Source organism: Phymastichus coffea, unplaced genomic scaffold (genome assembly GCF_024137745.1).
Source record: "Phymastichus coffea isolate CEN01 unplaced genomic scaffold, Cenicafe_Pcof_1.1 PCOF00016, whole genome shotgun sequence".
Taxonomy (NCBI): domain Eukaryota; kingdom Metazoa; phylum Arthropoda; class Insecta; order Hymenoptera; family Eulophidae; genus Phymastichus; species Phymastichus coffea.
Window position 1 is genome coordinate 459,806 of NW_026706827.1, and position 15,341 is coordinate 475,146.

General features: G+C 42.7%; 2 protein-coding genes across 2 annotated transcripts; both read right to left on the reverse strand.

Moving 5' to 3' along the window:
* Positions 1–1,344: 1,344 nt before the first annotated feature.
* LOC131675085 (uncharacterized) lies at positions 1,345–5,096 on the reverse strand. Its single transcript, XM_058953931.1, has 5 exons — positions 4,890–5,096; positions 4,727–4,846; positions 4,057–4,675; positions 1,400–1,608; positions 1,345–1,356 (listed from the first exon to the last, which is right to left on the reverse strand). The coding sequence occupies exons 1-5, from the start codon at positions 5,094–5,096 to the stop codon at positions 1,345–1,347; spliced, it is 1,167 nt and encodes a 388-aa protein (XP_058809914.1).
* Positions 5,097–5,159: 63 nt separating this feature from the next.
* Positions 5,160–6,248, reverse strand: LOC131675086 (uncharacterized). The gene has a single exon (XM_058953932.1). It carries the CDS (start codon positions 6,246–6,248, stop codon positions 5,160–5,162), a length of 1,089 nt encoding a protein of 362 aa, XP_058809915.1.
* Positions 6,249–15,341: the final 9,093 nt, after the last annotated feature.

Genomic DNA, 15,341 nt, shown 5'->3' on the forward strand with positions numbered 1-15,341 from the left:
AAATCGGGTGGATATGAAGAGAATACTATTGAGATAATAGTTAATACTGATGGACTACCAATTTACAAAAGTTCAAATCAACAATTCTGGCCAATATTGATAATAATCTTTCATGAAAATTATATTTGCAAACCCGGCGTAGTTGCGCTCTACTGTGGTGATTCGAAGCCACACTGTTTTGATGAATTTTTTTCCGATTTCATAGTAGAATCAAATAAATTACAAGAAACTGGATTTTCAGTAGCAGACAAACTGTATGCTTTCTCAATCAAAGGGTTCAGCTGCGATTGCCCTGCTCGATCAGCTTTAAAATCTTGCAAAGGTCACACTGGATTTTTTGCATGTGAAAGGTGTCAAATAAAAGGCATCACAATCAATAAAAAGCGAGTTTATCCGCAATTAGATTGTACCCTGCGAAATAAGGAATCCTTCATAAATCAAACGCATAAAGAACATCACAGACGAAATGAAGTTTCACCTTTGATTAAACTCGTAGCATTCGATCCCGTGAGACAAGTGTTCTTAGATTCCATGCACTTGTTTGATAGAGGAATAAGTAAAAATATTTTTGAACAGTATACAGATAAGAGTAGCCCAAATAAGCTCAGCAGAAAACAAAAAAGTGAACTTGACAAGCTTTTGAAAAGTATGAGCACAGGTATTCCCATAGAGTTTCAACGTAAATGTTTCAACTTAAAAGATTCTAATCACTGGAAAGCGACACAGTATCATTTCATTTTAGTTTACGCACTGCCATTTCTATTAAAAGATTTTTGATGACTGCAAAGTACAAGCATTTATTGTTACTATTTGTTAGTAGTCGTATTCTTTTCAGCACAGAATTAGCAGTGACGTATTGGCAATATGCGAAACAGTTGTTAAGAAAATTTTTTTCTATGCTACCTACTATGTATGGGAATGACGTGGTATTTATTGAACGTGGACGTCGTTCTTACAATAACAGTCACATTAAATACAATAATATTATAGTGTTATTGATATTTTATCATCATACGTTCTACGACAACAGATCTGAACAATTGTACAATTGTAATTGTAATTTCTCGCTTGCATATTAACTGTATGTATGTGGTTTTTGGGATAATTTCAAAAATTAACTAAATAGCTTATTCACTGTCATGTTCACGGTCTAATTTCTGGTCAATGAAGTAATCGTTGAAAGAATATTTTACATAGTCTTAGAATACTACAAAGTACATAGTTGTATTACTAGATTCTGCATGGCCATATAACCGTACAAGAATTAACTCCAATAGGACACACGTTTTAAAAAACTTGTGGTAGCTGATTTCAATGTATAAATATATTTCTTCAATTACAATTTCATTTGAATATCTGTAAAATATGCCAAAAAATAAATCAGAGTTTTATCGTCAACATTGCGATCTAAAGCCCAGTGTTTCAGTTTATCTATCACGTTCATTTCAACTTTATGATTAGAGTTTGAAGCATCATCTAACAACAAACCATTAGTCTCTTCAAAAGGACTCTGTATTGGACTACTATTTTCATTTATTGTTTGTAGGTTAGGAAATTCGCCAATATTTTCATTGTTATAAAAATATTTTTTCAATAGAATTCCACTATCTATATCGACCAATTTTTACACATATTTATCTTGAATATTTCCTAAGTTATTAGAATAACAAGTTTCATGAATTTTAGCTTTTTCGGCTTGATTATCTAGAAAATTGAATATTATGCTTTTAAAAATAAGAAAACGACTTATATCTAAATGCAAGAAATTTTTTTTATAAAACTTTCAAGTCTATTCGGCTTAAACGCTTGCAATATGAGCATTAAACTCATTTTGAATCAGTCGATTTTTCCTCTTGCGTTCTCTGTTTTTTACTTTCTCGTTTCCGGAATTTCAATTTTGCATTTTATTATTTAAGCGTAGGCATAAATTCTTTCTAAACGAATTATACAAATATTTATAAAAGTTTTACACTTAGCCTATTTATTTTCAAAACAATCAAGTTTGCCATACTCACCGCGATGAAAACAAATGTGATATGCTAACTAGAATATGATAAAATATTCCTTACAAATATAAATTAACTTTTATCAATTTAATGTCTATAGTATAAATATCGCAAGAAATTCAAATTTTGAACAAAGTACTAAATATAAATTGAAGAGACACAAGTTGTATGAATCGTTATGATCTTTCTCGGTTATATAATTATACAGGGTGACCTATTTTAAAAGAACCACCCCGAAATTGAACCCCAGGCTTCAAATGATTACCTTTCGATAATTTGTTTAAATAACTTTTGATAAATAATTGTAAATGGCAAAAGAAAAAACACGATTTACCTACGATTGGCATAGTTAATTTGGCGCTATCTTGCCAAGGTTTAGCAAGGGCCTTAATGGATTAAGACAATGTGGAAGTGACCAATTTAACTTTCTTTCCAAATCCGAAATAAAAAAATGAGGTGTTTTGAGTAGCCGACTTGGTAGCCAGCCAAGTTAAGCAAACTTGTTAATAATAACGGAAGCTTATTTTCCATTTTTTATCCATTTTTCAAGGCTTTATTCAAGGATTCATTCAAGATTTATTGAACATTACATACAATTTAATTTTATTTAATTAACGAAAGCTTATTTTCCATTTTTTAGCTTAGACGCCGTGTATAAACTTCCTAATTGTTGACATTCTGTTATCTCTCGGGGCGTATTCATGGTCGATGTCTCTCTCTTCATTCAATGATTCGGATTCTCACGTGGTTTGGATGCCGAAGCCTCCCTGGGTAATTTTGACGATCAAGGCCGATACCGTGCTGCAGCTAAATATTACCGTCTAGTTATTGGGTTGGGGGGGGGGCAAGATATTACCAGCAAGTTATTGGGTTACTATAATTAATCTTACCTTTGCCCGATCATCCCTGTGCATAGATGAAGAAAAAAATAAATTTGACCCCTGCATGACCTTACGCGGGGGGGGGGGGGGCGGACCCCACACATAATACCTTATCTGAACGTAGAATTTCTCGCTCTTTCCGAATCCGGGATCAAAATTATAGGTTTCTATTAAAAAAATGACTTTGACCTTCAAATGACCTTGAAAATAAATCTCAATAGTAGTATTCACTATCTTTAATAAAAGGCCATCTCAAAGAGACTATTGTTCTACTGATCCTTTATTGAAATCAGAAGTGATTGTTAACCCACTAACGACCAAGACGGTCGATTTTAGACTAACTTTTCGTAGCTGAATTTCAGGTACTCAACGAAGTAATAACTGGGTCCGACATATCAATCTTTATGTATTTTTGTCTGCTGAATCAGAATCTGGGCTCGAAATTCGACAATTTCTATTGCAAAAAAAGATATGGCGATTTTTTTGCAAAAAAATCTGAAAAAAAATCGCATTTTCAAACTTTATGATTTTTTTTCAGGCAGAAATCGCATGAATTCATGGTGAAATCATCAACCATCGGTGCACAAATTTGTTGAAATTTAACGATAAATTTTTACATATATGTATTTTTCCCCAAAATGGCGGCCAAAATGCAAAAAATTGCATAAAATCGCATTGTTTGTTCATTATTTTTTTTCTCGAAAACTAAAGGATTAAACAAAAATTGTCTAAGAGTAAAAATGTCTTAGAATTGATCAAGGAATACTCTCAAATTTTTTCAGATTTTTTTGAGACAATTTTTGATTATTTGAAAAATGCTAAAACCAAATTTTGAAAAAATGTCTGCAAAAAATCTGAAAAAATTTGAGAGTATTCCTTGATCAATTCTAAGACATTTTTACTCTTAGACAATTTTTGTTTAATCCTTTAGTTTTCGAGAAAAAAAATAATGAACAAACAATGCGATTTTATGCAATTTTTTGCATTTTGGCTGCCATTTTGGGGAAAAATACATATATATAAAAATTTATCGTTAAATTTCAACAAATTTGTGCACCGATGGTTGATGATTTCACCATGAATTCATGCGATTTCTGCCTGAAAAAAAATCATAAAGTTTGAAAATGCGATTTTTTTTCAGATTTTTTTGCAAAAAAATCGCCATATACCGAGGGCGGTCTGGGGCCAGGCGGATTCGGGGCTGGACAGCCACTTCGGCCCGGTCCACCAGAGGTGGTGGTCCTTGAGGGTGTCCGAACCGACCCCCCTAGAGCCGATGTCCGCGGGATTGTCGGTGGTGGGCACGTGGTGAAGGGTTGCTCCGGCAACTAATTCCTGGACGTGGGCGATGTAGTTGTCCACGAGGTCGTTCCCCACCGGTTCGTCGGACTGCAGCCAATGCAGTGCGACGCGAGAGTCGCTCCAGAGGTGGCAGGCCGAGATCGGGACCTTGAGGGCGGAGGCGGTGGGGGTGAGAAGCTGCGAGGCGATGAGAGTCGCACGCATTTCTAGTCGCAGGATTGTCATGCGCAGGCGTCCGGTTGATGCTGGCTGGAGGCTCTTGATGGAGGAGAGCTTCGTCCGAGCGTTGAGTAGGGCGGTGGTGACGCTTCCGTCCTTGTCGATGACCCGCGAGTAGACTGCGGCGGCTAGGGCGCGGCGGCTGGCGTCGGCGAACGCGTGGAGCTGGAGGTTCTCATCGGGTGCGAGCCCGATCCATCGAGGGATGTCGATCTCGGTGGCCGCGAGGATCGTGGAGCGGAATGCGGACCACTTGTCCTGCCACGCCTATGGGAGGATCTCGTCTCAGCTCAGCTTCGCTCTCCACAGATCCTGCACGATCATCTTAGCCACGAGGGTGATTGGCGCCAGCCATCCCGCTGGGTCGAAGATACTGGAGAGCTCGGCGAGGGCCTTGCGCTTAGTCAGCTGAAGCCCGGGATGAGGCGAGGCGGGAGGCTTGAACCGGAATCGGTCAGTGGTCGGGCTCCTCCCAGCCTACTCCGAGCTCGGTGACTGGTCCGTCCGCCGAGAGATGGACCCAGCTGGGTCGAAGGCGATCGTCCACGGCGATGTCCTCAAGCAAGGCGGGGTCGCTGGCCACCCACTTCCGCAGGTGGAAGCCGCCCGCCGTGAGGAGTGCGATTAGCTGATCCCTGAGGCGTCGGGTTATCTCCAAACTGTGGCCGCCGCTGAGGAAGTCGTCCATGTAGAGGACGTTCTCAGCGGCCTCTCGGGCGAGTGGGAAGCGGGCGCCCTCGTCGGCGCAGAGCTATCTGATGGTCCGGAGGGCCAGGTAAGGTGCGCAGGCCTCGCCGTAAGTGATGGTTTGTAGCGCGTAGTGGTGGGCGGGAGAGTCTGCGTCCTGGCTCCACAGCACTCTCTGGAGGTGGACGTCCTCTGGCCTCACGCGGATCTGGCGGAACATCATCTGGATGTCCGCGCAAAAGGCGTAACGGTGCAGCCTCCACCTAGTGAGCCCGGTGGCCACGTGCCCTTGTAGCTTCGGCCCAGCGTGCAGCGCGTCGTTCAGGCTGTATCCCGAGGATGTGGGTCTCGAGGCGTTGAAGACGACGCGCAGTTTCCGTCCTCGATCGTGATGTTGCCAGATTCCGTGATGCGGGATATAGACGGCCGGTCCCTGATGTGCGGTGAGCTCCTCGGCAGTGAGACGCCGCATGTGCCCGAGGTTCTCATACTCGGCCATGAACTCGTGATAGCGGCCCGACAGTTCCTGGTCCCGCTGCATCCGGCGGTGCATCGAGGCGAGGGCGGAACGAGCCTGGCTCAGGCTCTCCCCGAGGAGAGCGACGCGTTCCGGTCGTAGCGGGAGGGCCACGGTGTAGCGCCCTGTGGGGTCTCGGCTGCATCCTCGAGCGAACGCTGCCTCGCACTCGACGTCGGCGGCAGAGATCCTTCTCGCCTGGAGTACCTTCTCCAGAGACCAGAATTTCTGGACGAGGCCGAGGAGGCGCTCGTGGCCGGTCGCTGGGCCCGGGATGGACAGGGTGGCGCAAGACAGGGCGACGCCCTGGTCGGCCTGTCGAGCGGCGGCCACGCGCCCGGTGAGCGTCCAGCCGAACACAGTGTTCTGGGCCAGAAGCGGGCCGTAGCTCTGGACGCCCGATTGGATGATCCGGCTGTAGGCGTCCGCACCGATGACGATGACAATTCCGGCCGGACGGTCGAATTGAGGGTCGGCGAGGGGCAACTCTCCCCGCGGGTCCGGGCGGGGCTTCTTGATGGCTCCGGAGGGGGTGACGATCCCGATATCTCTCAGGACGAGCGCCTCAACGCGGATCAGTCGGCCGCCGGAGGGAGATCCGAGGTGCAGCATCGTCTGGTGTCTCGCCGAGTCCATGGCAGGGCCGGCGACTCCGACAACGTCGACTCGGACGCGGCGCAGCCGAGTCTGCGGGCGAGGGAGAGGCTCAGGAGGGTTGTCTCGGAGCAGGGGTCCAAGAGTGCTCTGCCCGGCACCGGCGGTGAGCCATCGCTGCTGGCCTGGACGACGGCAGTGGGAAGGAGGGACAGTCATAACCGTTCCTCTTCCCTCGCCGCGACCTCTGGACAGGCTCAGGTGACGGCGGCCTGGACGCGGGGGGCCTTTGGCGCGGGATCCTCGTCCTCGTCGCGGTCGGCGGGACGTTTGGCCGGCCTGCCTGCTCCCTCGTGGATGAGGGTGTGGTGGACCCCGGAGCAGCTTCTGTAAGTCCCATTTGACGGGCAGGTCCTGGCCGAGTGCGAGCCACTCAAGCAGTTGAAGCAGAGGCCGCGGTCCGAGACGAGTTTCCTCCTTTCCTCAGGCGTCAGGCCGCGGAAGGTCAGACAGTGGCCGATATAGTGGGCCTCCTTGCAGGCCGGGCATCCGCTCCGCTTGAGGCCAGTGGTGTGGGCCCGCACTTGTCGGCTGCACGGCTGACGCCCCTGGCTCTGGTCGGCCTTGCGGGATGCGTCGGATGCGCTGGTCGATTGAGGGAGGGCAGAGGTCGGGGGGTACAGCGACCGCAACGTCCGGAACCGCCGCTGGAGGAACTCCCCCAGCTGTTCGAAGGTCGGCTCGCTGGTTTTCTCCTCACTCTCCTCCTCCCGGACTCTTCGGGTGGCAGGGTCCATGGCTCGGCTGCCGAGATGGGCGAACCAATCGTCCCAACTACCGACTAGCCGGCCGAGCTTCTCCAGCGCGTTCTCCGGCTCCTCCGCTCAGGGGTGTCGGCCGGACGCGTGTCGTCGCCGTCGGCGCGGCGACGGGACGTGCGTCCGCGACGACCGAGAGCCTCAGCCGTGATGCAGCTGGGGGCCGTTCGGGGGGGGGGGGGGGGGGGGGGGTCAGGTGTCGACCAGGGCTCGCGGAGCCTTGGTAGGGCGACGACGGCGCGTTGGTGTCGGCGAGACCCGGGGTCATTGGCGTCGACGGCGCGTCGGTGTTGGCGAGGCGTCGCTGCTATCGGCGGCGGCCACCTTGGACGCCGCTTGGCGTCGCTGCTGTCGGCGGCGGCCATCTTGGAGGCCGCTTGGCGTCGCTGCTGTCGGCGGCGGCCATCTTGGATGCCGCTTGGCGTCGCTGTTGTCGGCGGCGACCATCTTGGACGCCGCTTGGCGTCGCCATCGTCCACCCCGGGCGCCGTCGCCGAGCTCGGCGTGGCCACCGGGTCCTCGCCGGCGCACGCGGTCGGTCCCAGCCGGCCCTGAAAGTCTGGCCTCCTTCGACCCGTCCCATGCGCGTCGCTGGCGGTCACCTTGCCAGGACGCTCGTCCGCTGGCAGCTGGGCTGGCCGGGGCGAGTCGAAGCTGGGGCTGAGGCGAGCGCGCCTCGTCTCTGGGCCGCGGCTGAAGTCGCGGCGACGCCGGGCTTCGGTCCAGGCGCGACCGCCTGCCGTTAGGCCGACGTTCAGCCCAAATTACATGGGGTACTTACCTCGATCGCTGTCCGGTATCCGGCTCGAAGGACCAAATGTTAAGGCGCTGGCGCAGGGGGATGAGGCGGTAATCCCGTCGGGAATGAAGTGACACAGACACAAGACACTTTCACTTAAACATTTTATTGGCCATCACTTTGGGTGACAGAACAGGCAGAGATTACAATAAGGTCGCGTTAAAGATAGTTCTGGCGGTGGAGAACGCAGGTCGATGCTGGTCGAAGGCTCAAGGCAAACTGAACTTGGAAGCGGTGGTGGCGTTATCTGGCGGGGGGGGAGGCTTTAGTCTCGCCCCTACTTCAGGGCCCGCGTCGTTGTCCCCTCGTTGGGGGGATAGAGAAAGGGGGAAGCTTGGGCTCGAGCTGCGCGAGGCCGGGCAACTCGACCAAACAGTGATAATATCAACAATGTCTCGGCATAATTTTGAAAAAATGAAGTCGTCTATAAAATATTCGGTTCCTGAAGATCAAAACGATGATGACAAAGTGTGGTGGGTCAGAAAAATGGTGGATATTTTTCGAAAGAACATCGGGTAATTTGGTTTTTTCTCGACAGCCTTCTCTATTGATGAAATGATGTTAAAATATTATGGGAGGAATTTTCTCAAACAGTTTATAAAATCTAAGCCCATGAGATTTGGAATAAAGATGTGGGCCTTGTGCAGTGCTGACGGCTACTTATTCGATTTTGATATATACTGCGGAAAAAATCTAAGACATCTGACTTTTTACCTACGTGTGCTCAAGGAAGTAGAGTTGTTCTTCAAATGTTACAACAATTACTGATGAGTACTACGTCAAGAAAATTATATCAATATCATATATATTTTGATAATCTCTTCGCAAGTCCAGATTAGTTAGTTCACTTGAAAAAAATATGACATTTTTAAGAGTACTACAGGTATGGTTGTCAGTGATGCTACCGCAGAATGTTGTAGAATGACAGAATATGTTAAAGAAGTACCAGATTTCTTGCTAGACCTCTTCGAAAATAACATTAGTAATTTAGATCCTTCACAAAAGAAGAAATTTGCTCAACTTCTAACTGATTTCCAAGACATTTTTCAAGATGATGATGTTGCGGGAAAATGTAATTTAATAGAACATAAAATTGAGCTGAGCGATCCTCATCCTATTAAACAACTGGTTCGTCCGGTTCCTTTTCATATCCAAACAGATATTAATCAAATGATTACTGATATGCAAAACCAGGGTATTATCGAAGAATTTTCTAGTTCTTGGTGTTCTCCAGTAGTTTAAAAAAAAAAAGGATAAAACTTGGAGATTTTGTGTAGATTTTCGGAAGTTGAATGAAAAAACACTTAAAGATTCACATCCATTACCTAAGATCGACCATATTTTAGATAAATTAGCTGGCAAATCTTGGTTCTCGACTTTAGATCTCAAAAGTGGATATTGGCAGGTAAAGATTCGTCCGGAAGATAGAGAGAAAACAGCCTTCTCCATTGAAAATGGTTTGTAGCAGTTCATCGTTATGGCTTTTGGCTTATGTAATGCTCCGGCCACTTTTGAAAGGTTAATGGAGAAATTGCTCCGAGATCTTTTAAATGAAATCTGTTTAATTTATCTTGATGATATTATGGTTATGGCAAAATCATTCGATGAGATGTTAGCCAATTTACGCAGAGTTTTTTTGATGATACGTGACGCTAATTTAAAATTGAATAGAAAAAAATGTGTTTTCTTCCAACACGAGATAGAATACTTAGGACACATTGTTTCAGAAAACGGAAAAAAAACTGATCCCAAAAAGATAGAGGCTATGGTTACATGGCCTGTCCCTCGGTGTAAGAAACACGTGAAAAGTTTCACTGGATTATGCTCTTATTATAGACGGTTTATTAAAGGATTTTCTTCTATTGCTAAACCTCTGTATCGCTTAACTGAAAAGGGAACCAAATTCAATTGGACAAGTGATTGCCAAAATTCATTTGTGAAATTAAAAGAAGTTTTAACAACTCCACCTATTTTAACTTTTCCTCGTACCGATTTACCTTTTATTTTAGACACAGATGCTTCAGATCATGGGATAGGAGCTGTCTTGTCACAAGTTCAGGATGGGGTAGAGAGAGTAATAGGTTATTATAGTCGTGTTCTAACAAAAGCCGAGAGAAATTATTATGTTACTCGTCGTGAATTATTGGCAGTAGTAGATACAACTAAAGATTTTCATTACTACTTATGTGGTAGAGCTTTCTTCATTCGTACCGATCATTCGGCGTTAACATGGCTTCTTTCTTTTAGGGATTTGGATGGTTAATTAGCTAGATTGTTAGGAAAATTAGCTCAATATAATTTCAAAATTTTACACCGCAAAGGTACATCACATGGTAATGCAGATGGTTGTTCTAGACGACCCTGTAGTAATTCTTCGTGTAGATACTGTTTTAATATAGAATCATAGTATGCACAGGGTGATTGTGTAGGGCGGATTGTCTTTGAAGAAACTCCTCATTCAGTTTGGAAAGATCGTCAATTTCAGGATGATGTCATTCGTACTATTTTAAATAGTAAAAAGAAAGGTAAAAGATTATCATGGCAAGATATTTCTTCTGAAGATGAATACATGAAAATATCTCAATGGGACTCCTTAGTTATTTTAGATGACATTTTGTATAGAGAATGGATCTCTTCTAATTTGAAGTCAAAAGTTCTTTAATTAATAGTACCTAGGAATTATATTAACACGGTTTTAGAAGAGGCTCATGATTCCCCTTCCGGTGGTCATTTTGGTGTTAATAAAACACTACAGAAGGTACGGAAAAGATTTTATTGGGTTTTTTGTAAGAAAGATGTTGAAAATTGGTGTAGATTTTGCTCGAAGTGTATAGCGAGAAAGGGACCTTCCGATAAAGGTCACAGTAAGATAAAGATCTATAACGTAGGATTACCTTTCGAAAGGGTTCAAATGGATATTTTAGGCCCTTTTCCGATTTCTTCTTTAGGAAATAAATACCTCTTAGTCGTAACAGATTGTTTTACAAAATGGGTAGAAGTTTTTCCACTCTCTAATATGAGAACAAAAACTATCGCCGAGATATTTGTTCATGAAATTGTATGTAGATACGGAGTTCCTCTTGAGGTTCATACTGACCAGGGTCGTAATTTTGACGCTACACTAATCAAACAACTATCCCAATTGTTAGGTATACAAAAGACTAGAACAACACCATTACACCCACAATCAGATAGCCAAGTAGAAAGACAGAATAGGACAATACTTGACTACTTAGCTAAATACATATCAGATAATCAAAAAGATTGGGATCGTTGGATTGCCTTGTACCTTTTATCTTCTGTTCATGCCACAACTGGAGTTAGTCTAGCGGAAATGTACACCGGTTCAGACCTAGGACTTCCCTTAGACTTGATGCGCGGACGTCTGCCTGAAGTAGAGATTCCTCATACACGAGAAAACTACATACACAAACTCAAAAACAACATCGACAAAATACATTATTTTGCAAGAACACACATCAAGATTACATCACAACGATCGAAGAAATATTACGATAGAACAGCTCGACACATAAATTTCACAAACAACCAAAAAGTATGGTTTTTCAACCCTCGACGGCTCATAGGAAGGACACCAAAACTCCAGAGTAATTGGGTAGGTCCTTTTACAATTATCAAGAAGATCAATGATGTAGTCTTCTGTATCCAGAAGACTCCACGACATAAAAAAAAGATTGTCCACATTGACCGATTAGCGACATACCACGATAGGTAGATTCTTCTGCTCCGCTCACGGTTTTTGAGTCGTGGTTTTCCCGTGAGCTGTAGAGTGAATGCTGGAGCAGGGATGAAGTTGCGGTACCACGACAAGTTTACCCCCCACTTCTATCCAAGAATTACCTAAAAGATAGATGTTCATCGATGATACCCTGATGTTACCTGGATTTGATGATTCTATATTTTAAGAGACGGGTCCTGTAACCAGATAAGTCAAGGATTAACCCGCTTAAAAATAGAAGATTTTTAAGATTTCACAATTTCAAGTTGATGATACGCTAATTTCAAGAATGAAGATGGATCATCTTTTCAAGAGACGGGTCCTTTGGCCGGGTGAGTCAAGGATCAACCCGCTTGAAGAGGACGGTCTTTCTTTCGTTTGTGAGATTGTCGGGACGATAATCTAAAAGACGGGGAATAATGTTATGTATTCTCCTCTGATTAAGAACGAAATACGTTGTTAAGCGATTTTGTTAGTTTGTTTTGTTCGCTTTGTTTTCTCAGAGTATGTTTTGCATTGAGACAATAAACATATAATTGTGGTTATTTTAAATAAATACATTCTCGTTCTTTTTATAACAAAGTTATTATTATTATTTTGTGTGAGTGTACGTGTGAGCGTAACAATACTATGTTGGTTTCAAGAAGTAAATGAATATGTGAATAAATACATGAATAGAAAAAAATTCTGCGTTAACAACATTAATCTTCTACATATTATTTGCAAGGTGATTTTATTCCAATAGCAATCTTCAAAATTTTCAACTCTATTACACACCAAAACATAACGGGTGTAGATTTGTTAAGCATCTCATACATTTTCAGCTGCTATTTTAATCTTTGAATGTCACGTTCAAATTTCACTTGTAAAAAATAGATGAAAATACAAACTGTGCGAAGAAAATCTTCTAGGTGGCATTTCAAAAGATTCAAAACCTGTTGTATTCAGGTAAAAAAACACCTAAAAAGAACAGGTGTAAGTTGTTTGAAACACCACCTCCACAAACGGCCATCGCAATATGTTACCTTTTCACCTAAAAAATCAGCTGCAAATTCTACATTTTGCAAGGACTATATTTGAAATGGTAATTGAAATTAACTTAAACCTGTTAGTTTCAGGTAAAAAAAAACAACTAAAAAGAACAGGTTTAAGTTTGTTAGAAAAACCATCTTGAAAAATTCCAGTCCCATAATATGGATTTTCCGCCTGAAAATAACCTGTAATTAACACCCGATGATAACACCTGGTGCAAATGTATCCATGCCAATTGAAACTTATCAGGTAAAAATTTGAAACAATTTGTCAGATGAAACTTACAGGTATTTTTTTCAGATGAAAATACCAAGTGAATTTTTTCAACAGGGATATTATATCTCAGAAGGGTATAAGTATGGACGCCAAGAAAGTTTTTGCTGTCTCGGAATGGCCAATTTCTAATACAAAGAAACAGATTAGGAGTTTTATTGGGTTCGCTTCATATTCAAGAAGATTCGTCCCAAAGTTTTCTGACATAGTCAAACCTCTTTACAAGTTAACTAAGAAAAACATTCCATTTGTTTGGACTTCTGAATGTCAGAAAGCTTTTGATAAGTTAAAGCAGGCATTGACATCCCCTCCTATTTTGGCATATCCGGATAAAGATGACGAATTTATCTTAGATACTGATGCATCAGGACATGGGATTGATGCTGTTCTTTTAGAAATTCAGAATGGTGTAGAACGAACAATTGCGTATTATAGTATGGTTCTATCCAAAGCTGAGAGCAATCACTGCGTCACTAGAAAAGAACTTTTAGCGGTTATAGATTCTTCTAAATATTTCTCCCATTATCTCATTGGTAAGAAGTTTTTAATTCGTACAGATAATTCAGCTCTTACATGGCTAATCTCTTTTCGGAACTTAGATGGTCAGTTAGCTAGGTGATTAGGAAAATTAAGTAAATTTAATTTTGAGGTTATTCATAGGAAAGGATCTTCTCATAGTAATGCAGATGGACTTTCACATCGTCCCTGCGATGAATCTTTTTGTAGATATTGCTCAAAAATTGAAAATAACTATGCTGTTGAAAAGGTAGTCAGTCGAATCTGTCTTCTTGAAAATAATCCTATTGATTAGAAAATAGAACAAGGAAAAGATGAGGACATCAGTGTCCTACTTAAATTTAAAAGGGAGGATAAACGCCCTGATAGACGTATTGTTTCTTCAAAAAGTCCTTCGTTTAAATTTTATACTCTTCAGTGGGATTCTCTTTTTATTCGTAATGATCTTCTTTTTAGACGTTGGGAATCACATGATTTGAAAACATGTGTGTGGCAATTAATTGTTCCAAAGAGTAGGATCAATGAAGTGCTCAAAGAAGCTCACGATTCTTCTACTGGTGGCCATTTTGGTATAAACAAAACTCTGGACAATGTTCGACGTCGTTTTTACTGGGATTCCTATAAAAAAGATGTTGAAAATTGGTGTAAGAGTTGTGATCTTTGTATTGCTAAAAAGGGACCATCAGGAATAGGTAAAAGTACTTTACAGATTTATAATCTTAGAGCTCCATTTGAAAGACTTCAAATCGACATTTTAGGCAAATTACCTCCTTCTTCATCGGGTAATAAGTATTAAATGGTTATAATTGATTGTTTTATGAGATGGCTTGAAGTAATTCCTCTAAAAAATATTCAAGCCAAGACAATTGCTCAGGCATTAGTCTCCCGAGTCATTTTTCGTCATGGAGTTCCATTAGAAATCCATATAGATCAGGGTAAGAATTTTAAGTCAAATTTGTTCAAAGAGTTAACAGTTTTATTGGGTATCCATAAAACTAGAACGACACCTTTACACCCACAATCTAATGGTCAAGTCAAGCGTCTTAATAGAATAATTCTGCAGTATCTGTCGTTGTTCGTTTCAGAACATCAACGGAATTGGGATGAACTTATTCCGCTTTTTCTTCTGGCATTTCGTTCTTCACGAAATGAGACAACAGGAATGACTCCTGCGGAGATGTACCTTGGACAAGATCTTCGATTGCCCATTGACTTACTCCAAGGATGTCCACCCAACGTTGTTCCCGAAACTCCCTCCAATTATGTCACAAGAATTCGTCATCAATTACACCAAATTCATCATGTTGCTCGAAAAAAGATGAATTTACAATCCAACCGTACCAAGATGACCTATGATAAATCTTCTGTTTTCAAGTCATTTGAAGTCAAAGAAAAAGTTTGGTTCGTCAATCCGAAGAGAAAAATTGGAAAAACTCCGAAGTTGCAATCCGATTAGGAAGGTCCATATAAAGTTATTCGAAAAATTAACGACGTTGTTTATTGTATAAGGCAATCCCCTAGACATAAGAATAAAATTGTACATAGTGATAGATTTGCGAAATATGTTGACCGTCGTTAATTGGAGAACTGTTCTGTTTAAGTTTTTGGTGCTGTTGTTTTCCTCAAGCTGTGGGCAAATGCTAGAACAGGAACTTGGGTTGGACCACAGAGCGTCAACTCCCAACCAAGTTCAATCTCCTATATATCCCCCATAATACTCCTTTCGAAATTTCCTGACGTTCAAGAAACGGGTCCTTCGTTTTCTGGAATGATGATTGACTTGGGGCCTAGAGTCGTCATTGGAAGACTGAAAATCAACCTGCTTGGAGTCAAGAGAGAAGATTCAAGAATCAAGAGACGGGTCCTAGTTTTCTTCTAGAATGTTGGTTAGGTTGTGCTCGAAGATTTGGTATCTTGGGCAACCTTGGAGCCTTCATTGGTTGAAGATGGATTAATCC